This window comes from Nuphar pumila, chromosome 9 (genome assembly GCF_984573655.1).
Source record: "Nuphar pumila chromosome 9, dmNupPumi1.hap1.1, whole genome shotgun sequence".
NCBI lineage: Eukaryota > Viridiplantae > Streptophyta > Magnoliopsida > Nymphaeales > Nymphaeaceae > Nuphar > Nuphar pumila.
In genome coordinates, this window is record NC_143257.1 from 107,369,890 (window position 1) to 107,396,912 (window position 27,023).

At 38.1% G+C, this 27,023-nt stretch overlaps 1 protein-coding gene across 2 annotated transcripts; it reads right to left on the reverse strand.

The window, feature by feature from the left end:
• Positions 1-2,539: 2,539 nt before the first annotated feature.
• LOC149828816 (la protein 1-like) lies at positions 2,540-27,023 on the reverse strand. 2 transcript variants are annotated; one of them, XM_090017740.1, is made up of 10 exons: positions 26,875-27,023; positions 26,689-26,767; positions 26,431-26,580; positions 25,791-25,933; positions 25,446-25,594; positions 24,848-24,964; positions 24,303-24,747; positions 3,989-4,136; positions 3,371-3,440; positions 2,540-2,859 (listed from the first exon to the last, which is right to left on the reverse strand). In XM_090017740.1, exons 1-10 carry the CDS (start codon positions 26,923-26,925, stop codon positions 2,751-2,753), a joined length of 1,461 nt encoding a protein of 486 aa, XP_089873866.1. In that variant the 5' UTR covers positions 26,926-27,023; the 3' UTR covers positions 2,540-2,750. The 2 variants fall into 2 exon arrangements, with proteins under 2 accessions (XP_089873866.1, XP_089873867.1); XM_090017741.1 differs by lacking the exon at positions 3,989-4,136 and having other exon boundaries at positions 26,875-27,012.

Genomic DNA, 27,023 nt, shown 5'->3' on the forward strand with positions numbered 1-27,023 from the left:
TGCACCGATGTTTTCTGATTTTGATTCGAATAGCATCATCTTTGCTTTGCTTCTTTATTTCCTGAACAAGCTCTCGCATAATTTCACCAAACAAGCAAACGCAGGAGCACCAAAGTGCAAGCTAATTTTCTTGTCTAAACCCATGTGATATCTCCAATTTTTTAATGCAAAAGCAAAAAGGAGAAAAGTGAAAAGGGGAGGAAAAAAAGAGAAAGGAAGTTAAGAATCTTGTATGGAATGACCATTGCTTCATTTAAAAAAAAAAAAAAAGAAGGCTAGAGTGGGTGGTAGAGAGGGTGACAGTTGGGGTACCCATCATCCCTGGAAAACTAATGACCAAGCAACAAACCTGAAGCTGTCACAAGCATAGTGACAAAAGTTTAAAACGGCAAAACATCGCCGAAAACTCACGGGAATTTGATTTTTTTATTTTGAAAATCTCATATTTTTTCAGCAAATTCTCTGCAAAAAAAATAATTTTTTTTACAAAGAAATATAAATGAAAAATATTCAAAAATAAAAAACCATGATTTTTCATGATAAATAGCCAAAAAAACATAAATATCGTGTTTTAAATGCGATATTTATGTTTTTGACAAAAACTAGCGAGAAATTGAAAATATCGTGAGAAATAACCGTTTTTAACTTTCGGGTAATTTCTCGCGAAATTTATGATGGTCAGAAGTCACAACCCACACAAGAGACGAGACACCTGAAAGCAGGTAGGCCTACTCAGCCTTTGCCGGTGGATAGTGAAAGTATGCAGGAGAATCGTGCATTACTTTGCTAGCCCACCCGTCCACATGTACAACGTGATATCTTCAAAGATATCGACAGGACGGACCTAACTCAACCAGACCTTGCATGCAAGGATAACTCGCAGCCTTGTAAAATGTCAAGGATCAGCCCCAAGCATCAATTTCCCATTGAATGAGAACCTTGTTTTCTCATCACATGAGAAACCTATTAAATTTGTAAGAGAAGCACATTTCCAATGTGTTTCACTTAAATATGGGTTTTTTTTCTATAAAAAGTTGAGACACGTGTCATCTAAATTTTTAATTGCTTGTTTTTAAAAATGTACTCTTTTACATACTTTTATGTTCAAAAATATGTAATATCATAGATGTAATGAATAGTTCACATAATTTAGTACAATTGAACTTTTTATCTTATTTCATAAACTTGTTCTATCTAAAGCTTAAAGCCTTGTGTTGTCATTTATGGTATTAATTCTTTGATTAAAAGTAACTGAATTGTACAAGCGTTTAACTGAAATATAAACATGTCTGAATTTTTTTTTTAATCAATTTATTTCACATACTTTTTCAATTAATTTATTAATTCACACACGCTTCCCATTTCACATGAACCTAAACACGTTTTGTTTTCCAATACATTTCCCATTTCCATTTCCCTTCCGTTCATTCTGAAGGTTTTGTTGTTTGTCTGTAATACACCGGCCTCTATGTCCAAGCTAAAGGCAACACATTGAAATCCTAAGGGCACACGTTTGTAAGCAAGAAAATTTCTCGTAAGAAAAGAAAATTTTGCCTGAGTTTTGATATGATAATTTTTCTAAATGAAATTTGTTTACTTGTTTGTGTGTATAAAAAAATAAAATAAAAAATGAGAGAGGAGGGTGGCGGTGAAGTAGGATGAAGAGGGAAGAGACGGCATTGAACTCGAAGGCAGCCTCAAGCTCAGCCCAGGTGCCGAACTTCCCATTCCTGAAGGCCCGCTACATCAGCCTCACCCTTCACATGTCCAGGAGATGCCACCTTAGCCTTTGTTGTGCCTCCCCTCAACACCCACCCACCCAACACCCCCCAATATAAGGCTTCAATCTTGCAAAAAAATTCACGATCTCGTGATGGTGGTGGAGGTGAGATGGATAGTGGTGGTGATGGTGGGTGGTGAGTCTAAATCACTATTTTTTCTTGGTAGAAAACATTTATCGACTCCCTCTGGTGGAATGTTTCTTATTAAAAATTATAAATTTTAGAAAAACTCTTTCAAAGAGTAGTTTGGTATGGTAGAAAAATCCAAAAATTTCTTCCTTACCTTTATTTTCTTAGTCTTTCTCACTTCCAATCGTGGCCCAAAGGGTTTGGCATAGTAGGAGGGGACCTTGGCTGCTAGTCCTGTCAAGGACATCAGCCCATTGCATATAAGAAAGGGCAAGGGTATTATTATGCCCCTGGCTCATGGACTCCCTGAGGCCAAGTGGGTGCACCATAGGTTTATACTCATGGACTCCCTGAGGCCAAGGGGGTGCACCGTAGGTTTATACCATGGGGAAAGCGACCACAAGTATGACAGGCTTAGCCAGCACGACTATATCTCTAATCCTCCCTATCATGAAAAGAAAAAAAAAAACATCTTCCATTGTTAAGCTAACCAAGAGATGCATATAAACAATACCCAAATCTAAACTTCAACGATCATAACATCTAATCGAATCTGAAAACTGGTTGCATGCTAATTTGCCATTTCGCCAACTTAAATAGCACCGGACACCAAACTTCATATCACATTCGTGCCAAAATCATCACCTCTATTAGCATGCAAGATACATAATTAATTACTATCCGATCCATGCGACTTACAGGTGAAAATAGATATTGGTAATAACTAATAATTACTCAACCAAAACCATTAATGGAAATAAAGAACCATATAAAACAAGGCCTAACGAGGAAGCTCGTAATGGATTCCATCCAGTTTTTCTCGGAATTCAGGTTTTGAAATCAGCCTTCCACTTTCAAAACTTTGCTTGCTCGCTCATCTGCAGCCTTCCCATCTCTAGAGCGGCGGTGCTTATTCTCAAAGCGTCTCCCTCCTCTGCCATGCCTGCCTCTGGAACAAATATTTCACATAAACCTCCTGCAACTTGGTAATTATCAAGCAATGACAAAAAAAATACATGAAAAGAATCTTCAGTAGTTCTTTTTACCTGTAAGAAACAGTTTTCCATATCAAAATAATGCTACATACTACGAAAATAAAACACAACCTAGACCAAGTTAAAACTGAAGGACCTCACGTCATTCTTTTCCAATTCATGTTTTATTTTAGTCCATAAACCGTGGTTCTAGGAAAATAAATGGGAAATAAGAGTATCAGCAATAATAAGAACAGCAGCAGTCTTGAAAGAATCAGCAAATAGGTAAGAGACGCAATCAGCAAAGGAAATCTTAACAAAAATAGACTACATATTCTTCTCTCCATGCACGGTGCAGAAGTCTCGGCCTATCATCAAAAGATGTATACTTTGTGTACAACATAAATGTGAATCCATGATAAGCAAATATGGGGGATGTGGGTCTGTGTCCATACTTTTGGTACAGTTAACATGTAAAGAACATACCGTCCCCTCTCAGCTTTACTGTCCCGCTGACTATCACGAAGTTTTTTCCAGTATTCCCTCTCAGCATCTCCTATAAAATCATTAAAGATGACAACCACATTAGCTTGCAGTCAACACAAACACGATCCAGTTGCTACTAAAGACTATAACAATGAAGAAAACATTCAAAAGGAGAAGCACGCACCAGAAAAGACCATGAGCCCCAGAAACAGGCATGGACAAATACAAGATGTTTGTGGATTGTAAAAGCATCCCTTTTTTTTAGTTATAAGGAGAAACCCAGAGCCTGGTGGCAGGTAGATAATAGAGCAACCCCTAAAGAAGGAAAACTCCATGGCTAGGACCCTCGGCCCCAGCATAGGCCCTGGTGGGGAGAGGGTCCTAGCCACGGAGTTTTCCTTCCTGGGGGTTGACCGACCTGCCACCAGGCTCTGGGATTCTCCATGTAACTAAATCAAATATATATATACACACACACAAGATACTTGTACAATTAAAAAATAACAGACATAGCTACCATCCACAAAACTGAGAGGATGCAACACACAAGACAAGTATCACAGGCCAAGAGGCAGGCTACGCATTATTTATAATGAAAAAAGAAGAAAGGATGCACACCAGTTACTGCTTCTAAGGTAGCAATATACTTCTTCACCAGCAAACCACCATTCTCAGCAAGGATTGCAGCAGCACGAGCTTTTTGAGCTGCTTCAGGTGCTTCAAAACGAACATAACCTGATTCTGCACCTCGTGTGAAATCGACGTACTTTGAACCGAAAAAAAATGAAAAAGAAGGGTATCAATACGATTATAACGCAATAATTTGAGAGAGAGAGAGAGAGACGGACAACAGTTCTTGGGTGAAATATGCATGTGATGCAGTCCAGATGACATAGGTATAGTTAAACATGTCATCATGAAAAACATAAAATATTACTTGAGCGACATGACCCAAATTTTAAGACCAATATACCCAAAAGAATCATGCATACAAAAATAAATTTTATACATTGTTAAGAGAATAAAAAGATCTGGCTAGATATTAAAAAAGATGACCATAAAGACAGCATTCAGTTAATGAAGAACAAGGTAGCATTACCACTTACAGGTTTTCTTAAGGTGGCCCACTTACAGGTTTTCAAACCCACGTTCCTCACTTGCCACTCTACCTCACCTCACCTCACCTCTACCTCTCCTCAATGACAACTCTTGAATAAAGCATCGAGATATCCCCAAAAGTTTCTGTTAATGTCATCGCCTATGTCGACGATATGGATTAAAATGATATTGCTAGAGAAAGCTTCATTTGGAAGTTGTACTACAAAGCTATCTACACAGGAAAGGATATGCAAGCATGGCAATAAAGAAGCCAGTTATGAGGTGCTCATCTTAGGGCTTAAGATGGCAATAAAGGGCATTTGTTGCCTCAATATATTCATGGAGATTACAGAGTAAAAAGAGCCCGCATTGAAGCCATAAAATGGGATAAGTTGGCCTCAATTTGTTGTGTATCATGAGATCCTCAAAGGTCTAGCTAATTCATTTGGCATCCTCGCCTTTGGAGTCAATTATCCAATTGCACTAGACCATAAACTGCAGATGGCAGAATATGCCAAAGGGGCCTCGATTCCAGATGAAGGTGATTTTCAAATAACAATAGCGACCCAAATGATCTTGCCAAGGCTGGAAAATCCAGTGCAAAGACAAATTGAAGGGGAAATTCAAATGGTCGCAATTGAGTACAGTCATGTACCTAGGCAAGCTGGTGGGGTAAGCCGAGCTACTTATCAAGAGGCCTATCGAACGAGGGTGGGGCAAGCACCTGTACAAACTGAGCCCTAATTATCCTCAACCGTTAGAAACAGTGGACTTTCAAAGTTCACAAGGAAGTTGCACAGTAGACTCTGAAAACAGAAGTAGCCATGGTTAACATGGTCACAGTCTGCCCTGCTAAAAAAGTGAAAGAGGATTGGCGGCAACCCATTCATGGCTACTTGCAAAGTGGTCACCCTTTGAGTCAAGAAGTACTTATACGAACCAGGAGGATAGCACCTCGATTTATATTGCTTGATTGTAACCTTTATAGAAGGTCATTTGATGAAGTGCTTCTTAGATGCTTAGCAGAGGAATTTTCATGGCTTTGTATGAAGTGCACCAAGGTGCTTGCGGTGCCCATCAGCCAGGCCCTAAATTGGGTGATCGGCTTCGAAGAATGGGCTATTATTGGCCATCCATGATGTCAACTTCAATTAAATTTGCAAGAAACTGTAAGGTGTGCCAAATCCATGGAGACATCATACACCAGCCACCAGAGCCTTTACACACTACAATCCCTTCATGGCCATTTGCAACATGGGGGCAAGACGTGATAGGTCCCATTGCTTCACCCCCATCTGCTTGTTAAAATGTAAAACTGTACATATATGTATATATAATAATATTATATTATTATATATATAAATACATTTTTAATTTCTTTCTTTTCTGTATTTTTTTTCCTTTATTTTTATTTTGTCTTTATGTCATCTAGTTCAGTTTGAACTAGAATGACTGTTGCTAGTCAAGTCCTGTCCAGACTTGACTAGCAATAGAGCTGTTGGACTGACACAGTCCAACAGCTCTATTGAGTCCTCTTTCAGCTGTGTATATAAAGGGGTGCAGCCCCTCTTGTATTTCACTCCAATGCTTCTTAAGCAATTGGTTTTTCATATCAATAAAGAATACATTTTTATTTTTATTTTGTTTCCAGTTATACCCTTTTTAAGGGTTATGCTTTAGTGTCATTCTTGACACTTGCTCTTGTTAATCAAAGCTTGTGTTTCGAAGATCCCCATTTCATTTCATGGTATCAAAGCCGCGGAAGTACTAAATCTTGAGGAAAAGCTGCCTCGGTTTCCGTGCCCGTTTGCAAAAGTGTTCGCCACTTGAAGAGAAGTGTTTTATCACTTCATTGGAGAAGATTTCACATCTTGTTGTATTGTTTTTTTTTTTCTTTCTTTCTCATTTTCCTTCTTGTTTCTCTTCTATCCCTATTCTTTCTCTCCTTGTAATCGATGGATGACAATGATAAAGTCACCATCATGCCTATGAAACTAAGCGATACGAACTATGTAACATGGGCTTCAATCATGAAGCACCATATATGGGGAAAAGGCTTATGGGGGATTGTGGATGGTTCCAATTCGGAACCTAAGCTATCTCTTACTAAAAAGAAGGGAGATAAAGACGTCCCTCTATCGGAAGAAGAGAAAATCAAGGTTATTGCCTCATACGAGAAGAAATGGAAAGAATGGAGAATATCTCATGCGAAGATAATGTCATGGCTTATCAATAGCGTTGACATTAAAAAATGCTCAAGTCTTGCCAAATTTGATCATGCCGATAAGGCATGGGAATACCTTAAGAATATGTATTCCCTTAAAGATATTGCACACGTGTGCAACCTCCAAGAAAAAGTTCGAATGATGACACAAGGAGACAAAACTATTCGTGAATATTACAATGGGTTGTCCGAACTTTGGGAAGAACTTTCCCTTTTAGAACCAAAGTGGCATTGTGCCGAAGACATCGAGCTTCGTCAGAAACAACTCGATGTTGAACATTTTTACCAGTTTATCACTGGATTAAGGCCGGAATTTGAAACCACTAAATCGGCCCTACTTCACCGGGGAAAAATTCTTTCTATTGTGGAAACTATTGAAGAGTTAACAATGGAAGAAAATCGTCTCCGGAAAGGTTCTTTAAAAATTGAAGATGATTCCGTTTTAGCCGTGTCTAGACCAGGGAATCATGTTCGATCATATAGGCCTCCTCACTTTAACCGACAAAATGGTGACTATGATAAGAAGAAAGTTATTTGTCATCACTGTCATGAACCGGGACACTACAGGCCACAATGTCCCAAACTTAAGGAGCTGAGAGAAAAAAGAGCTGCAATTGCTGGATCGGAGCCTAAAGATCAGGATGCACCAGTTTCCCTGGCCCAACTAATGGAGATCCTTCAGCCTCTCATCAAAGGTGCCTCTTCCTCATCTGAAGCTTCAACCGGCGCAGCAGCCTCATCTTTTTCTGATTTAGGTAAAATTTCTTGGCTTCTTGACTCTGGTGCATCTTTTCATATGACCCCAAATAATCAAAGTCTATCCAAATGTGTTAAAAATAAAACAAGTGTGTCAAAGGTCTTTACTGCTGATGGGACTTCTCTTGAAATAGAAGGAATAGGAGATTTTGAAAAAATTTATAAAACAAAAAATTATTTTATTCCAGAAATTAGACATGTTCCCAAATTAAATTTAAATCTTTTATCTGTATCTCAAATTTCTGATTATGGGTGTAATATTTCTTTTTCTTCTCATGATTGTTGGGTACAGGATCGCCAGTCAGGCAAGCTGATTGGGGAAGGCCATAGAGAAGGAGGACTCTATTACATGGATTTTTTGGAAATGCCGAAGAAAGCTTTTTGTTATAATATTCAAAAAATATAGTTGGAACTGTGGCATAAGAGACTTGGTCACCCACATATAGACAAAATCCAACATTTTCCAAATCTAGGGAAATTTTGTAACTCTGAATCATTTGATTGTAAAGATTGTATTCTCGGCAAAATGAAAAGATTACCATTTCAGAACAGAACCTTTTTCTCTTCAAGACCACTTGAATTAATACACTCGGATGTTTGGGGTCCTGCACCAGTAATTTCTAAAGGAGGATTTGTTTACTATGTTATTTTTGTCGATGATTTCTCCCGACATACGTGGATGTACTTTCTCAAACATAAGTCTGAAGTATTTTCATACTTTCAAACTTTTCATAATATGGTTAAAAACAAATTTCAAAATGATATTACTATTTTTCGCACAGATTCAGGGGGAGAGTTTTTATCCACAGATTTTCAAAATTATCTTAAATTGCATGGCATCACACATCAAAGATCTTGTCCTTATACACCTCAACAAAATGGACTGGCAGAACGAAAACATCGTCATATTATAGAAACCACTAGAACTTTATTAATAGCAAATCAAGTCCCTAAAGACTTTTGGGCAGAAGCTGCCTTAACTGCCACCTATCTCATTAATAGGATGTCATCTTCTTCGTTACAAAATATCACTCCCATTGAAAAACTTATGAACATTTCTCCAGACTACTCTAGATTAAGAATATTTGGGTGCAAATGTTTCATATTTACTGACAAAAATGATAAACTTTCCCCTCGTGCGATTCCCTGTGCCTTTTTAGGATATGCTGAAAACCAGAAAGGTTATAGATGTTTTGACTTCAAAAATAATAAACTATATGTGTCTAGAAATGTTTCCTTTCTTGAAAAGGAGAGCTTCTTTGATTTTAGAAAATTAAAAGACGTCACTGAGTACTCCTTTTTGCTAGATCTAACATCAACATCTGATGAATATGACCTTGATTGTAACTTTGATGATGATCCAAGAATTATTGATCTTAATGTTGAAAATGAAGAAGTTCATAGAGATACTAGTATTCAATATTCCAGGCGACAAGAGTCTAATACTCCATGTGCACTTGAGAAATATTCTAACATTCCAACTAGACAATCATCCCGAATCTCGAGGCCTCCAGAAAAGTTTGTATCATACGAGTCTTTCTCACCCACATATAGGGCAGTTATTGCATTAATTCACTCATATGAAGAACCATCCACATATTTTCAAGCAAAAAATGATATCAAATGGATAGAAGCCATGAAAGTTGAATTAGATGCACTTGAAAAGGCTTCTACATGGAATATTCAAGATCTTCCTCCAGGGAAGAAAACTATAGGATGTCGATGGGTTTATAAAATTAAAACCAAGAGTGATGGTACTCTTGAAAGATATAAAGCCCGTTTAGTAGCCAAAGGTTATGCCCTATGTCACATGGGTGCGGGTGCGGGTGCGGGTGCGGGTGCGACACGGGTGCGGCACAATTTTAAAATTTTTGGACACGGGGACTCGGCAAAAAAAAAAAATATATATATATATATATATATATATATATATATATATATATATATATATATATATATATATATATATATATATATATATATATATATATAATTTTATTTTATTTTTAAAATGCCACAGCTGACAGCATAGTCTGTGTGTCTGTGCACAGGCACAGGCACAGCACTGTGCACAGGCACAGGCATAGACTGTGCACTGTGCACAGGCACAGACTGTGCACTGTGCACAGGCACAGACTGTGCACTGTGCACAGGCACAGACTGTGCACTGTGCACAGGCACAGCACTGTGCACAGGCTGTGACTGTGCACACTGCACAGCACTGTGCACAGGCACAGGCATAGACTGTGCACTGTGCACAGGCACAGACTGTGCACAGGCTGTGACTGTGCACACTGCACAGACTGTGCACAGTCACAGTCAGGCAGCACAGTCACAGTCTGCACTGTGCCTTTTTTTATATATATTTTTAAGCAAAAAAAAATAAAAAAATGGTTTTTTAGGGACATTTTTGGACTCGGTCAAAGTTGACCGAGTCCAAAATGTGGACGGACTCGGCCTGGACTCGTTGACCGAGTCCGACTCGGCGTTGACCGAGTCCGGGCCGAGTCCGAAGCCGCACCCGAGTCCGCACCCGTGTCGGGGCGTGTCGACTCGGGTGCGGCACCTCCTTAGCCGAGTCCGTGTGACATAGGTTATGCCAAAGAATATGGGATTGATTATGAAGAAACCTTTGCTTCGGTGGCTCGTATGACTACTGTCCGAACCTTAATTGCCTTAGCTTCTATCAAAAAATGGTCTATTTTTCAAATGGATGTCAAAAATGCTTTTTTAAATGGAAAGCTAGTTGAAGAAGTATATATGGAACCCCCTCCTGGTCTAAGTATTCCTAAGGGTAAAGTCCTTCGCTTAGAAAAAGCTCTTTATGGACTTAAACAAGCACCAAAAGCTTGGTATGATAGGTTTAGTCGTGTTATGATTGATATTGGTTTTCAATTCTGTTTAACTGACACTGCTTTGTTTATTAAGAATTCTGATGCAGGAATCATTGTGCTTCTTCTTTATGTGGATGATATGATCATCACCGGAAGCGATAAACAGGGAGTTGAAACAATCAAAACACTTCTTAAATCTCATTTTGAAATGACTGATTTGGGCTTGTTGAGATATTTTTTAGGCATTGAAGTTGCTTATTCTCCTAGAGGATATTTATTATCTCAGACTAAATTTGCTTTTGATATTGTTTTCAGGTCTGGTATTACTGATGATAAGAAAGTTGACACTCCAGAAGTTGTTAATGTTAAAATGAAGATTGATGATGGAGAACTTCTTGCAGACCCTACTCCTTACAGACAGCTTGTCGGGGCACTTTCCTATCTATCCATTACCAGACCAGATATAGCACATGCTGTTCATACAGCAAGTCAATTTCAACATGCTCCTACTTCTGTTCATATGGGAGCAGTCATGCGTATTATCAGATACATCAAGTCCTCTCTTTCACGAGGACTTTTCTTATCTTCCTCCTCTTCTCTTGATTTAATTGCATATACTGATGCTGATTGGGGAGGTGATCCCAATAACAGACACTCAACCACTGGCTTTTGTGTCTTTTTAGGGGAATCATTAATCTCGTGGAGGTGTAAAAAGCAGCAGAAGGTATCTCTCTCATCCACCGAAGCTGAATACAGAGCCATGGCAACCACGACCATGGAAGTAGTTTGGCTCCGACGACTGCTTGCTGACATGGGAGTTGAAGCAACAAAGGCTTCACAAATGTGTTGTGACAACAAAAGTGCGATCTACATTGCCAGTAACAGAACATTCCACGAACGCACCAAACACATCGAAATGGATTGTCACTACGTCAGAGAGGAATATCTACACGGGATAATTGATCTGCCATATGTCACTTCAGAATATCAGTTAGCAGACCTCTTTACAAAGCCTCTCGCTGCTCCCCGATTTCACTTTCTCTTAGACAAACTTTCGCTCATTGTACCGTAAGTTTGAGGGGGAGTGTTAAAATGTAAAACTGTACATATATGTATATATAATAATATTATATTATTATATATATAAATACATTTTTAATTTCTTTCTTTTCTGTATTTTTTTTCCTTTATTTTTATTTTTTGTCTTTATGTCATCTAGTTCAGTTTGAACTAGAATGACTGTTGCTAGTCAAGTCCTGTCCAGACTTGACTAGCAATAGAGCTGTTGGACTGACACAGTCCAACAGCTCTTAATAGAGCTGTTGGACTGTGCCCAACAGCTCTATTGAGTCCTCTTTCAGCTGTGTATATAAAGGGGTGCAGCCCCTCTTGTATTTCACTCCTATGCTTCTTAAGCAATTGGTTTTTCATATCAATAAAGAATACATTTTTATTTTTATTTTGTTTCCAGTTATACCCTTTTTAAGGGTTATGCTTTAGTGTCATTCTTGACACTTGCTCTTGTTAATCAAAGCTTGTGTTTCGAAGATCCCCATTTCATTTCACTGCTAAACACAAGTACCTACTGATTGCCACAGACTATTTTTATAAATGGGCTGAAGACGTACCACTCAAAATAGTTACTGGGACGACAGTTACAGATTTCATCCGAACCAATATCACCTATCGGTTCAAAATTCCAAATTTCCTGACATTCAACAATCGAACTCCCTTAAGAAATCAACAATGGAACTCCATTCCGAAATCAATTCTCAGTTGTCAAAGGTGGTAAGCAGAGCCTAGGCGATGAGCCCCTAAAAAGACTAGGTGTGGCCTAGGCAGGACTAGGCAGACTAATCAGTAACCCTAATTAAAACAAATTAAAAAAATAAAAAATATATGTAAACAAACTGCTAAAATTAATAACAAACATGTATACAACATAAAATCAATAAACAAAACACATGTTGAACATTGTAAAGCAATTATATTAAATAACCTGCTCAAAAAAATTAAGAATAAATGAACAATTGAATAAGCAAAACATACAACTAACAATGTGAATAAATAATATACAAAAAATACAATCATGTATACAAAAAAATTAACAATAGACATAAAATAAATATTAGACAAATAAGAAGAAGAAATGAACAATTGAATAAATAAACCAAGCAATTGAGAATTGACAATGTAAATAAAAGGCAACTTCATAATTTAAGCACAATTAAAGCCTCAACAATATTAAATTCATATCCAAGTCATACTAAAATGTCATAAGTCATAACCGAAGTACTGATAAGTTCATGATAACTAAAAACATCACATTTAACTAATGTCTCATATATATATATATAGAGTGATTGGTAGCTGCTCACACGTTAGGTGCAAAATGAACGTGCTAAATGAGTTTTTTAGCCTTTTTTCATTTTATTTTAAAATTCTGACCGTAGATGTGATCTATGTACTTGATTTTATAGGGATCAGATCTTGAAGTGTTCAATTCTGACACATGGGTGGGTTTTTATAAGGTTCCAAAAATCAATGATTCAAAATCTTTGTAAATTTTGTAGGCTCCAAATATCTTTTTTTTCATCGAAAACACATGATTCAGATGTGGATTCCTCGTAAATCGACCATGCCCGAAACATTTATGGGGTCGGAACTGCGAAAAAAACACCAAAAAGGCAGAAAAACCCATTTAGCACGTATCATTTTGCACCTAACGTGTGAGCAGCTCTCTCTCTCTCTCTCTCTCTCTCTCTCTCTCTCTCTATATATATATATATATATATATATATATATATATAACTCAAAAACAATCGACCAGAAATATAATTCAGAAATAGTCAAACAAATTATATATAATATATATACACAAACAAGATTATCAGTTATATATATATATATAAAATTAAAAAACATAAACTATAGAAAAAAGGAAAAAGGAATAAAAAACAGGAAGACGAAAAAAGGGAGAAAAGAGAAGAGAATAAGAAAACTGAGATAGAGAGAGGAGTGTACCCTCTTCTTGTTGCAACAAACCGAGTGAGAGAACGAAAAGGAGAGAGAGAGAGAGAAAAGGCAGAAAGGCCTTTCTTTTGGCATGGTTGACCCTTGGTCAATCAAGTTAAAAAAATGGACAAACATAGGCTTTAAGACTAGGCGGTAAAAAAGAGACCCACCACACAAAACCAAAAGCCCAAGCAATGGGGTTGCGCCTAGGCCACCTAGGCACCTTCTTTGACAACTAAGAAAATCATATAGTATAGGTGGTTGAGTACAAAATTCAAATTTAAGTAAAAAAAAATTGCCCTACCATCCTCCTACAAATGGGCTAAGGCATTCAATAAAACCTTGTGCAAATTCTTGAAAAAATAGTAGCTAATAATAGGAGGGATTGGCATGAGACCTAAGTGAAGCTCTAAGGGATTATCGGACTACATGCAGGACGGCTACTAAATGCACACCCTAGTCATTAGGTTATGGATTTGAAGCCATACTACCTTTAGAGGTACAAATCAAATCCCTAAAGAAGGCACTCCACTGATGAGGAAAGGGCTTGAATTCACTTAGCTGAGTTAGAATCCCTTGATGAAGGCAGGCTACATGCTCAATAATATTTGCAAGTATACTAGGAAAAGATAGCTGATGCCTATGATCGAAATGTGAGCCGTAGGTCATTTAAAAAGGGAGGCTTAATAATAATGATGTGTTGTCCTATTGTCTTGTCAAGACGTTAGGTAAATTCAAGTCAAAATGGGAAGACCCATATGTAGTTGAAACAATATTTGCAAATGGGGCTTATCAAGCAAAGATCTGATTGGTTGAAGGTCGAGAAAAAATTTGTCGTGGCAGATTCGGATTAGGAATTGGGATCAGACATTGCATGGAAACTGCTTGTGGATTAACGTGGTGGAGTCAAACCATATATCAAATCTGACTTAAGGTCAGGTCAGATCTAACGTGAATTTTTTTTTCGCCTGTCGCAGATCAGATCTGGGTTGGTCTAAAAAAAATTTTTTGAAGATTGTGATCAGATAAGACCAGAATCTTCTCTAGGGAGACTGCATACGTGCAGGTCCTGTCTGGTGGCCGGCTGAGTCTCAATCAATATGGCTGATTTGCAGGCTAAAGACGGTGATCTGAAAAGGGAGCTTCTTCGAGAATATAAGGCCTTTGCAAACCCTTTTTCTTATGGGTCTTCTGTCAAGCTAGATGACTCCAACTATGTCAGGTGGTCCCGGATTTTTATGATGTCCGTTTCAGGTCATCGGAAAAAGCATATTCTATTAGAACAGGAACCAGCCGATAAATCAGGAAAATACAGCACATGAGATGAAGATAACGATATCGTTATGTCTTGAATTATGAACAGTGTATTGCCTCATATAGTTGACGGTCTTATTTACTATACCTCCGCTAAACAGATGTGAGACAATCTTCGAGATACGTACTCCCACGAGACCAATGTTAGCTGCATCTTGCAAGTTGAGCAGGAGATTTATCAACTGCAGCAAGGAGATCAAACGATGTCTCAATATTATGCATCTGTAAAATCTGCTTTTGAAAGGTTGAATGCACACATGCCCCTATGTTGTACCAAGCAGAAGTCCCATCAGGAGCAAACTATGGTTGCAAGATTTCTTACTAGGCTATCATCTGAATTTTTTGTTGCCAAGGTTCAAATGTTGATTGGATCTGATGTCCTGACTCTTGCTTACAACCGCCTGAGCAGATTAGCTATCACTCTTCCACAGACACAATCTGATTCACAAGCATTTGTTCTTGTAGTCACCCCCGGTTGTGGAAGAGGAAATTTCCTAAATTCTCATGGAAGAGGTCGAGGCAGAGGCATAGGAGGAAGAGGTAGACTTCAGTATACCTTCTGTGGAAAATTGGGACATCTTGAAGACAGGTGTTGGGACAAAAATGGTCGACCCCCTTCTCAGACATCAAACATGACCAAGGCTCAAGTTGCAAAGCTTGACACAGAGACTCCCACTGACTCCAATGATTCGGTCACTCTTAGTCGTGTAGAGTACGAAGAATTGATGTCTCACCGCCCATCTAGATCGGGCACAATTACTCCCATTGCTGATGTTGCTTGCTCTGCAGGTGATGGATTAAATTACCAAGGTAGTAGATGGATTATTGATTCAGGTGCCTCTAGGCACCTATGTGGGACGTCTAAGAATTTTTCTAAGTTAGATCCCATATGTGAACATCACAATGTTGTCCTTGCCGATGGGAGCTCATCACCCATTATGGGTCAAGGAAATGTTTTCATTTCTCCGTTACTTCAGTTGACAGATGTGCTCCATGCTCCTTCCTTTCCTCAAAATTTATTATCAGTTAGCCGTATTGCAAAAGAACACAATTGTAGAGTGACCTTTGATCCTTTGTGTTGCATGTTTCAGGATTTGCTGACGGGGAAGGGATTGGTGGAGGCTATGAAGAAGGAGGTGTCAAATATCTACATCAACCACTTGGAGTCGTGCACACCGTGTCTGAGTCATCCTCCAATTCTTATCAATGGCATCTTCGTCTTGGTCATGTCTCGTTGCCAAAACTTCATCGACTTCTTCCTCAGATTCCACCTTCTACCTCGTTCCAGTGTGAAACCTGTCAGTTAGGTAAACACCACAGGAGTTCTTTTCCTTCCAGTCAGAGTCCATCGAGTCAAAGGTTGTTTGAGCTTCTTCACGTTGATGTATGGGGGCATAGTAGAGTTTCCATTAGGTCACAGTGTCGTTATTACTTAGTCATTGTCGATGATTTTTCCAAATTGTCATGGGTGTTTTTAATAAAAGACAGATCGAAAGTTACTTCGATCCTTATGTCTCTCATTATTGAAATAAAAACTCAATTTGATTCTCTTGTCAAGATTATTCGCACTGCTCTTGAGTTTAAAACCAATGAGTTACAACTGTTTTATAGAATTTGTGGCATTCGACCTCAAACTACTTGTGCCCATACCTCCCAAAGGAAGCATAAACATCTTCTAGATGTTGCACGCACCCTTATGTTACAATCAAGCATGCCTCCATCATATTGGGGAGATGCTATTCTTATAGCATGCTACCTTATTAATCACATGCCAACATCCTCGTTGGGAGAACAAATTCCCTTGAAAATCCTTTATCCCAATGCACCTCTTTTCTCGATCTCTCCCAAGGTGTTTGAGTGTGTTTGCTTTGTTCATAAACTAGGGCCTCATCGAGACAAAATGTATGCTCAAGCCATAAAGTGTGTCTTTGTGGGTTATCCAAGAAACCAAAAGGGGTGCCGGTGTTATGATCCCATTTCTCGTAAGGAGTATGTCAGTGCGGATGTATCCTTTTTTTAGTATGTTCCTTTCTTTTCAAGTACCGCCTCCATATTACAATGTGATCAGGGAGATGCTATGCCTTTGAAATGAAATGGGGATCTTCGAAACACGAGCTTTGATTAACAAGAGCAAGTGTCAAGAATGACACTAAAGCATAACCCTTAAAAAGGGTATAACTGGAAACAAAATAAAAATAAAAATGTATTCTTTATTGATATGAAAAACCAATTGCTTAAGAAGCATTGGAGTGAAATACAAGAGGGGCTGCACCCCTTTATATACACAGCTGAAAGAGGACTCAATAGAGCTGTTGGGCACAGTCCAACAGCTCTATTTAGAGCTGTTGGAATGTGTCAGTCCAACAGCTCTATTAAGAGCTGTTGGACTGTGTCAGTCCAACAGCTCTATTGCTAGTCAAGTCTGGACAGGACTTGACTAGCAACAGTCATTCTAGTTCAAACTGAACTAGATGACATAAAGACAAAAAATAAAAATAAAGGAAAAAAAATACAGAAAAGAAAGAAATTAAAAATGTATTTATATATATAATAATATAATATTATTATATATACATATATGTACAGTTTTACATTTTAACACTCCCCCTCAAACTTACGGTACAATGAGCGAAAGTTTGTCTAAGAGAAAGTGAAATCGGGGAGCAGCGAGAGGCTTTGTAAAGAGGTCTGCTAACTGATATTCTGAAGTGACATATGGCAGATCAATTATCCCGTGTAGATATTCCTCTCTGACGTAGTGACAATCCATTTCGATGTGTTTGGTGCGTTCGTGGAATGTTCTGTTACTGGCAATGTAGATCGCACTTTTGTTGTCACAACACATTTGTGAAGCCTTTGTTGCTTCAACTCCCATGTCAGCAAGCAGTCGTCGGAGCCAAACTACTTCCATGGTCGTGGTTGCCATGGCTCTGTATTCAGCTTCGGTGGATGAGAGAGATACCTTCTGCTGCTTTTTACACCTCCACGAGATTAATGATTCCCCTAAAAAGACACAAAAGCCAGTGGTTGAGTGTCTGTTATTGGGATCACCTCCCCAATCAGCATCAGTATATGCAATTAAATCAAGAGAAGAGGAGGAAGATAAGAAAAGTCCTCGTGAAAGAGAGGACTTGATGTATCTGATAATACGCATGACTGCTCCCATATGAACAGAAGTAGGAGCATGTTGAAATTGACTTGCTGTATGAACAGCATGTGCTATATCTGGTCTGGTAATGGATAGATAGGAAAGTGCCCCGACAAGCTGTCTGTAAGGAGTAGGGTCTGCAAGAAGTTCTCCATCATCAATCTTCATTTTAACATTAACAACTTCTGGAGTGTCAACTTTCTTATCATCAGTAATACCAGACCTGAAAACAATATCAAAAGCAAATTTAGTCTGAGATAATAAATATCCTCTAGGAGAATAAGCAACTTCAATGCCTAAAAAATATCTCAACAAGCCCAAATCAGTCATTTCAAAATGAGATTTAAGAAGTGTTTTGATTGTTTCAACTCCCTGTTTATCGCTTTCGGTGATGATCATATCATCCACATAAAGAAGAAGCACAATGATTCCTGCATCAGAATTCTTAATAAACAAAGCAGTGTCAGTTAAACAGAATTGAAAACCAATATCAATCATAACACGACTAAACCTATCATACCAAGCTTTTGGTGCTTGTTTAAGTCCATAAAGAGCTTTTTCTAAGCGAAGGACTTTACCCTTAGGAATACTTAGACCAGGAGGGGGTTCCATATATACTTCTTCAACTAGCTTTCCATTTAAAAAAGCATTTTTGACATCCATTTGAAAAATAGACCATTTTTTGATAGAAGCTAAGGCAATTAAGGTTCGGACAGTAGTCATACGAACCACCGAAGCAAAGGTTTCTTCATAATCAATCCCATATTCTTTGGCATAACCTTTGGCTACTAAACGGGCTTTATATCTTTCAAGAGTACCATCACTCTTGGTTTTAATTTTATAAACCCATCGACATCCTATAGTTTTCTTCCCTGGAGGAAGATCTTGAATATTCCATGTAGAAGCCTTTTCAAGTGCATCTAATTCAACTTTCATGGCTTCTATCCATTTGATATCATTTTTTGCTTGAAAATATGTGGATGGTTCTTCATATGAGTGAATTAATGCAATAGCTGCCCTATATGTGGGTGAGAAAGACTCGTATGATACAAACTTTTCTGGAGGCCTCGAGATTCGGGATGATTGTCTAGTTGGAATGTTAGAATATTTCTCAAGTGCACATGGAGTATTAGACTCTTGTCGCCTGGAATATTGAATACTAGTATCTCTATGAACTTCTTCATTTTCAACATTAAAATCAATAATTCTTGGATCATCATCAAAGTTACAATCAAGGTCATATTCATCAGATGTTGATGTTAGATCTAGCAAAAAGGAGTACTCAGTGACGTCTTTTAATTTTCTAAAATCAAAGAAGCTCTCCTTTTCAAGAAAGGAAACATTTCTAGACACATATAGTTTATTATTTTTGAAGTCAAAACATCTATAACCTTTCTGGTTTTCAGCATATCCTAAAAAGGCACAGGGAATCGCACGAGGGGAAAGTTTATCATTTTTGTCAGTAAATATGAAACATTTGCACCCAAATATTCTTAATCTAGAGTAGTCTGGAGAAATGTTCATAAGTTTTTCAATGGGAGTGATATTTTGTAACGAAGAAGATGGCATCCTATTAATGAGATAGGTGGCAGTTAAGGCAGCTTCTGCCCAAAAGTCGGGACTTGATTTGCTATTAATAAAGTTCTAGTGGTTTCTATAATATGACGATGTTTTCGTTCTGCCAGTCCATTTTGTTGAGGTGTATAAGGACAAGATCTTTGATGTGTGATGCCATGCAATTTAAGATAATTTTGAAAATCTGTGGATAAAAACTCTCCCCCTGAATCTGTGCGAAAAATAGTAATATCATTTTGAAATTTGTTTTTAACCATATTATGAAAAGTTTGAAAGTATGAAAATACTTCAGACTTATGTTTGAGAAAGTACATCCACGTATGTCGGGAGAAATCATCGACAAAAATAACATAGTAAACAAATCCTCCTTTAGAAATTACTGGTGCAGGACCCCAAACATCCGAGTGTATTAATTCAAGTGGTCTTGAAGAGAAAAAGGTTCTGTTCTGAAATGGTAATCTTTTCATTTTGCCGAGAATACAATCTTTACAATCAAATGATTCAGAGTTACAAAATTTCCCTAGATTTGGAAAATGTTGGATTTTGGCTATATGTGGGTGACCAAGTCTCTTATGCCACAGTTCCAACTCTATTTTTTGAATATTATAACAAAAAGCTTTCTTCAGCATTTCCAAAAAATCCATGTAATAAAGTCTTCCTTCTCTATGGCCTTCCCCAATCAGCTTGCCTGACTGGCGATCATGTACCCAACAACCATGAGAAGAAAAAGAAATATTACACCCATAATCAGAAATTTGAGATACAGATAAAAGATTTAAATTTAATTTGGGAACATGTCTAATTTGTGGAATAAAAAAATTTTTTGTTTTATAAATTTTTTTCAAAATCTCCTATTCCTTCTATTTCAAGAGAAGTCCCATCAGCAGTAAAGACCTTTGACACACTTGTTTTATTTTTAACACATTTGGATAGACTTTGATTATTTGGGGTCATATGAAAAGATGCACCAGAGTCAAGAAGCCAAGAAATTTTACCTAAATCAGAAAAAGATGAGGCTGCTGCGCCGGTTGAAGCTTCAGATGAGGAAGAGGCACCTTTGATGAGAGGCTGAAGGATCTCCATTAGTTGGGCCAGGGAAACTGGTGCATCCTGATCTTTAGGCTCCGATCCAGCAATTGCAGCTCTTTTTTCTCTCAGCTCCTTAAGTTTGGGACATTGTGGCCTGTAGTGTCCCGGTTCATGACAGTGATGACAAATAACTTTCTTCTTATCATAGTCACCATTTTGTCGGTTAAAGTGAAGAGGCCTATATGATCGAACATGATTCCCTGGTCTAGACACGGCTAAAACGGAATCATCTTCAATTTTTAAAGAACCTTTCCGGAGACGATTTTCTTCCATTGTTAACTCTTCAATAGTTTCCACAATAGAAGGAATTTTTCCCCGGTGAAGTAGGGCCGATTTAGTGGTTTCAAATTCCGGCCTTAATCCAGTGATAAACTGGTAAAAATGTTCAACATCGAGTTGTTTCTGACGAAGCTCGATGTCTTCGGCACAATGCCACTTTGGTTCTAAAAGGGAAAGTTCTTCCAAAAGTTCGGACAACCCATTGTAATATTCACGAATAGTTTTGTCTCCTTGTGTCATCATTCGAACTTTTTCTTGGAGGTTGCACACGTGTGCAATATCTTTAAGGGAATACATATTCTTAAGGTATTCCCATGCCTTATCGGCATGATCAAATTTGGCAAGACTTGAGCATTTTTTAATGTCAACGCTATTGATAAGCCATGACATTATCTTCGCATGAGATATTCTCCATTCTTTCCATTTCTTCTCGTATGAGGCAATAGCCTTGATTTTCTCTTCTTCCGATAGAGGGACGTCTTTATCTCCCTCCTTTTTAGTAAGAGATAGCTTAGGTTCCGAATTGGAACCATCCACAATCCCCCATAAGCCTTTTCCCCATATATGGTGCTTCATGATTGAAGCCCATGTTACATAGTTCGTATCGCTTAGTTTCATAGGCATGATGGTGACTTTATCATTGTCATCCATCGATTACAAGGAGAGAAAGAATAGGGATAGAAGAGAAACAAGAAGGAAAATGAGAAAGAAAGAAAAAAAAAACAATACAACAAGATGTGAAATCTTCTCCAATGAAGTGATAAAACACTTCTCTTCAAGTGGCGAACACTTTTGCAAACGGGCACGGAAACCGAGGCAGCTTTTCCTCAAGATTTAGTACTTCCGCGGCTTTGATACCATGAAATGAAATGGGGATCTTCGAAACACGAGCTTTGATTAACAAGAGCAAGTGTCAAGAATGACACTAAAGCATAACCCTTAAAAAGGGTATAACTGGAAACAAAATAAAAATAAAAATGCATTCTTTATTGATATGAAAAACCAATTGCTTAAGAAGCATTGGAGTGAAATACAAGAGGGGCTGCACCCCTTTATATACACAGCTGAAAGAGGACTCAATAGAGCTGTTGGGCACAGTCCAACAGCTCTATTAAGAGCTGTTGGACTGTGCAGTCCAACAGCTCTATTGCTAGTCAAGTCTGGACAGGACTTGACTAGCAACAGTCATTCTAGTTCAAACTGAACTAGATGACATAAAGACAAAAAATAAAAATAAAGGAAAAAAAATACAGAAAAGAAAGAAATTAAAAATGTATTTATATATATAATAATATAATATTATTATATATACATATATGTACAGTTTTACATTTTAACAGCCTTTACCTATCCCACCTCTTTCCTTAGAGTCAATTCCTATAAGCTTTCCTACCTCACACACTTGAATGCGGTATCATGACCCTCCTGTGGTATACTCTTGTAGATCTCCTCTGGAATCAGAATCTCCACTACCTGCTTCCTCAAAAGTAAGTGCTTCTGCCACGATTGAAGTCTCTACTGTGGATGATGACTTGCCCATCGCTATCAGGAAAGGTAAAAGGCAATGCACTTTACATCCCATTTCTAAGTTTGTTACAGATGCAAGACTTGGGAGTCATATGAAGTTCAGCATAGCTCTATCTGTTGCATCTCTCCCTCTTAATCACCACCAGGCAGTATTAGACCTCAAATGGAAAGTAGCTATTCAAGAAGAGATGGATGCCTTAGTTTCACGAAATACCTGGGAGTTGGTTACTTCTCCTGTCGATGCTGATATTGTCGGGTGTAAGTGGGTCTACACCATAAAGTACAATTCAGATGGCTCAATCGAACATTACAAAGCCAGGTTGGTGGCAAAAGGGTACACACAAATGTACGAGGTAGACTTCTTTGAAACTTTTTTCTTCAGTGCCTCACCTTGGCACTATTCGGATTGTCATATCAATGGCTCTACATAATGGATGAAGTTTATGCCAGTTGGATGTGAAGAATGTCTTTTTGTATGATAATTTGTCTGAGACTGTGTATATGCAGCAACCTCCGGGGTTTGAGGTTCAAGGGGAGTGTTACCAGGTGTGCAAGTTAAAGAAAGCAATATATGGTCTAAAGCAAAGTCCACGTGCGTGGTTTCAAAAGTTGTCTGAGAGTATGTATGCATTTGGCTTCAACAGGTCAGCATCAGATCACTCATTGTTTGTTAAGAAAACTCTCACGGGTGTTGTAATTATGGTTGTGTACGTGGATAATATTATACTCACAGGAAGCAATACAAAGGATATCTCAGATACCAAAGCTCATCTTCAAAAGCACTTTGTTATCAAAGATCTTGATCCTCTTAAATATTTCTTGGGTATAGAGGTGGCTTGAAACAATGAGGGGTTAGTTCTATCACAGAGGAAGTATGTACTTGATTTGTTGCAGGAAACAGGAATGTTAGGAGCCAAGCCTGCTAATATTCCAATGGATCATAAACTTCACATGTTTGATGAACAAGCAGAACCTGTTGACAATAGAAGTTTCAGGTCTCTAGTTGGTAAACTCTTGTACGTTACAGTGACAAGACCAGATATTTCCTTAGTTGCGAGCAAGTCAGTTCATGGATAAACCAACCCAAGTGCATTGGTAGGCGGCAATGATAATTCTCAGGTATTTGAAATCTTCTCCTGAAAAGGGACTATCATACAAACCAAGCTCCTCTCTCGGTATAGTTGCCTATTTTGATGCTGACTATGCTGGAGACATTAATGATAGAAAGTCCACTACGGGGTTCTGTGGGTTTATAAGTAAAAATTTAATTACCTGGAGAAGTAAAAAGAGACTGTAGTAGCCCGATCTAGTGTTGAGTCAAAATATAGAGTCATGGCTCAAACTGCAGCTGAAATGATATGGGTTAGATCAGTTCTTAGAGACCTACAGGTAAAGACCTCAACGCCAATTGTGATGAAATGTGATAACAGAGTAGCCACCTATATTGCTAACAATCTGGTGTTTTATGAGAGGACGAAACACATTGAAGTTGATTTCACTCCATACGAGATCTAGTGCAAACAGGACAAATCTCTACTTGTCATGTTGCTTCAGAGGATATGTGTTTACTAAACCTCTTGCTATTGTGGGCTTTCTTCGATGTTGTGACAAGCTGAGCATAATAGATGTATATGCTCCATCTTGAGGGGGGAGTGTTAAAAGAGAATATTTATGTGTTTGGGTAGCAATAATGCAATTATGGAAAATTAGATTGGCTCTTTTTTGTAAACTAATTTTAACTAATCCCTTTAAGAAGGGATTAGGGATGAATGAGAAAATAACCTCTCTCTCTCTCTCTCTCTCTCTCTCTCTCTCTCTCTCTCTCTCTCTCTCTCTCTCTCTCTCTCTCTCTCTCTCTCTCTCTCTCTCTCTCTCTCTCTGTGTGTGTGTGGGTGGGGGGGGGGGGCTGGTCGCTTGATCTAGGTCTGGCGGCCAGGCCCCTTTCAGGCCTGATTCAACGGACATTATAAGAGCTTCCTATATACATGTCCAACAAGGGTGTGGAAGTAAAAACCAAAAGTCTTGGACACTTAAAGGAAAAATAAATACATACATGAACTGCATTCAACATACCTTGACTGTTCCAAACTTCTGGAGTATATGCTTTATATCCTCTCGTGAGACCATGTCTTCATTCGCCACCTTGACATTGTCTGGAGCATTTTCAACTTTCTCATCTTTGGAGCCTTCATTAGTTTCTTGTGCAAGTTTTGTAGATTTTTCTTCATTTTCTTCAGAAACATTTGTTGAGGCTCTCTCTTCATTTCCAGCACCATTCCCCTCTACCGGTACCGATGTTTTCTCTTTGACATCATCTTTGCCAACACATTCCTCAGGATTCTCTTCAGGTTTGGCTTCAGTATTTTTAACATCATCAGCAGTTTCTTCAATGGATATACTTGCAGCAGGAACTGACTCAACATTTGTGTTTTTCTCCACGGAATTTGCCTTAGACATCTTGCTTAGTTGGAACGAAACAATCAATCCTTTGGGATAATTTGCATCCTCAGAAGGCTGTCTGCAAAACAAACGAGGCAAGCAATGGTGGTGATTAATAACATTCCTTATAGACATGAGGGATTCCCCAAATTCAGAAACTAAGATGACAACAAGGTTACTTTTGATTATTTTGTGTTGCATCCCCATGAAGTCCATTTTTGACATATTGCCCTTCAGAGGAACCAAGATTCTGAAGTTCCTCAGCCAGCAATTTGTGTTCAAGATCATAATCCTTCCTGAATTTCACATTAAAACAAGATGAAAGTTCACATGTAAGAACAATTTGTGCACAAATTGTCAATAAAGTTGGGCCATGAAACCAAACAAACTGCAAAAACAGTTGATTCCATATCTTGTAAACAACTTTAAAATAAATAAATAAAATGTCAAAATGAAACATTAATACGTTCATCACACAAAATAAAGTTGGAATGCAATACTCAGACAAGGAACTAAGCAATGTTAAATGCTACAAGTGCAAAAGAACTAACTAACATTATGAAGAAAACTAATATGTTAAAAAAAAAAGTCAACATACTAAGTATCTGAACAAAATTAACTTGCCTACACATACCTACCACCAAAACTATTAAATTTTTTGATGTGAGGATCACTCAAAAATACATCAGAAGTAAATCAAAGTAGCTGTAAGGATGGATTTGGTTAAAAAACAGTTCAAAACAATCAGTTTGTTGGTAAGATTAAGAAAATCCTTACTTTGGTTTTAGCTCCAACTCTGCATCTGCATATGACAAAGTTTGCTTCAAAACATCACTCGCCACCTCCTCAGTTGAAAATTCAACCAGAGCATATCCACTGAAGAATTTAGGGGTTGCTACATGGCGAGGTAGCCTCACACTATTCACCTGAAGCACAACAAGAGTACAAGATGTTATCTTACTGAAGACGCGTTCACTGATGATTATTTTTAGTCACATTGTAAACCTTAGTCTCATCAAAAGATAGATAATTCAACACCAGCTTAAACTTAGACTTTACATTAAAAGGAAAAATTCAAAAGAAAAAAATTCCCACAAATTAGAAACAGCCAGACTCGCATACCTTTCCATATTGGCCAAAGAAAGATTCCACATCTTCAAGCTTGACATCATAAGGAAAAGGTGATGCCGCAATGGTTCTTCCATCTACTTGCTCTATAACCTCTTCTGGCTTTAAAAGTTTGCTACTCCTACCAACCCTCTTTCCTATTAACAGAAACCAACAAAAACAGCAAAGCACACAAATAAGAGGATGGGAAAGCAAAATTGCGATGAAAAAGGATCTAAAACTTGTGTCATCCAACCAAATCTCATCAAACCATGATATTTTTGTTTAATACCAAGAATAGATAAAGAAATAATTCTAGTCATTCAAATATCGCTGGGTACCAATAGATAAACACAAAAGCATTGAAGAATGCAGTATTTAACACATGGAAACACTCGCGTACCAAAAATACACCAAAATAATTCGTTCAAGTCTACGTAAGATTGGTTACTATAGTGCATTAACGGAAAGAAATATAACGGCCTCAAACACTGTTCGGAGTCGAGAGATCAAAACAGAGTGTGCAAAAAAATTGGTGGCACAGGAAACTTTTCCAAAAGCAATTGTAAAGAGATGGGAAAAAAAAACGAAAACAACACACTGAAATTTAGATCAACCAAATTGCATAACATAAAAGCGAAAAAAAACAATTTACCATCTTCCGAAACCTTGAGAGAAGAAGATTTCCTCAGGGTTTCCGCGACCGCCAAAATCTTGCCTATCGGAACGTCATCCTGCCCGAGCTCGCCCAAACCGAGATGGCTTCGCATCCGAGAGAAAGTACAAATCAAAGCCAAACTAACCACTATTGGACACCGTCAAGATCATCAAAAGCGAAATATGAAATTTATCAAAGAAAATCAACACATTTTAACCATGACAATAACAGGAAGAAGAGGAGGAGGAAGGATACATCCATCTTCGCTTTCTTCTATCGATTTCTTCAGGAAATTGTCCCGAGGAAGATTACTATCGCTGAAGTAGAACTCGACCTGGGGACCATAAAACGTGTTTTTTTTTTCTTTTAATCTACTATTCCGACCGATCAAAGCCCTCGAATTCGATGAGAAGCATCGCAGAGAGAGAGAGAATGATTTACCTGACGGAGAACCTTCTTCACCGTTTTATCGTCCAATGGAGTTGACGCCATTGTCGTGGATTGGAAGGGTCGGTTAGGGTTTTGCTTTTTATGGTTTTAGGGTTTTAGAGGACTGCACTAGTCCAACCGACGCCACTCAAAGCCAGCGT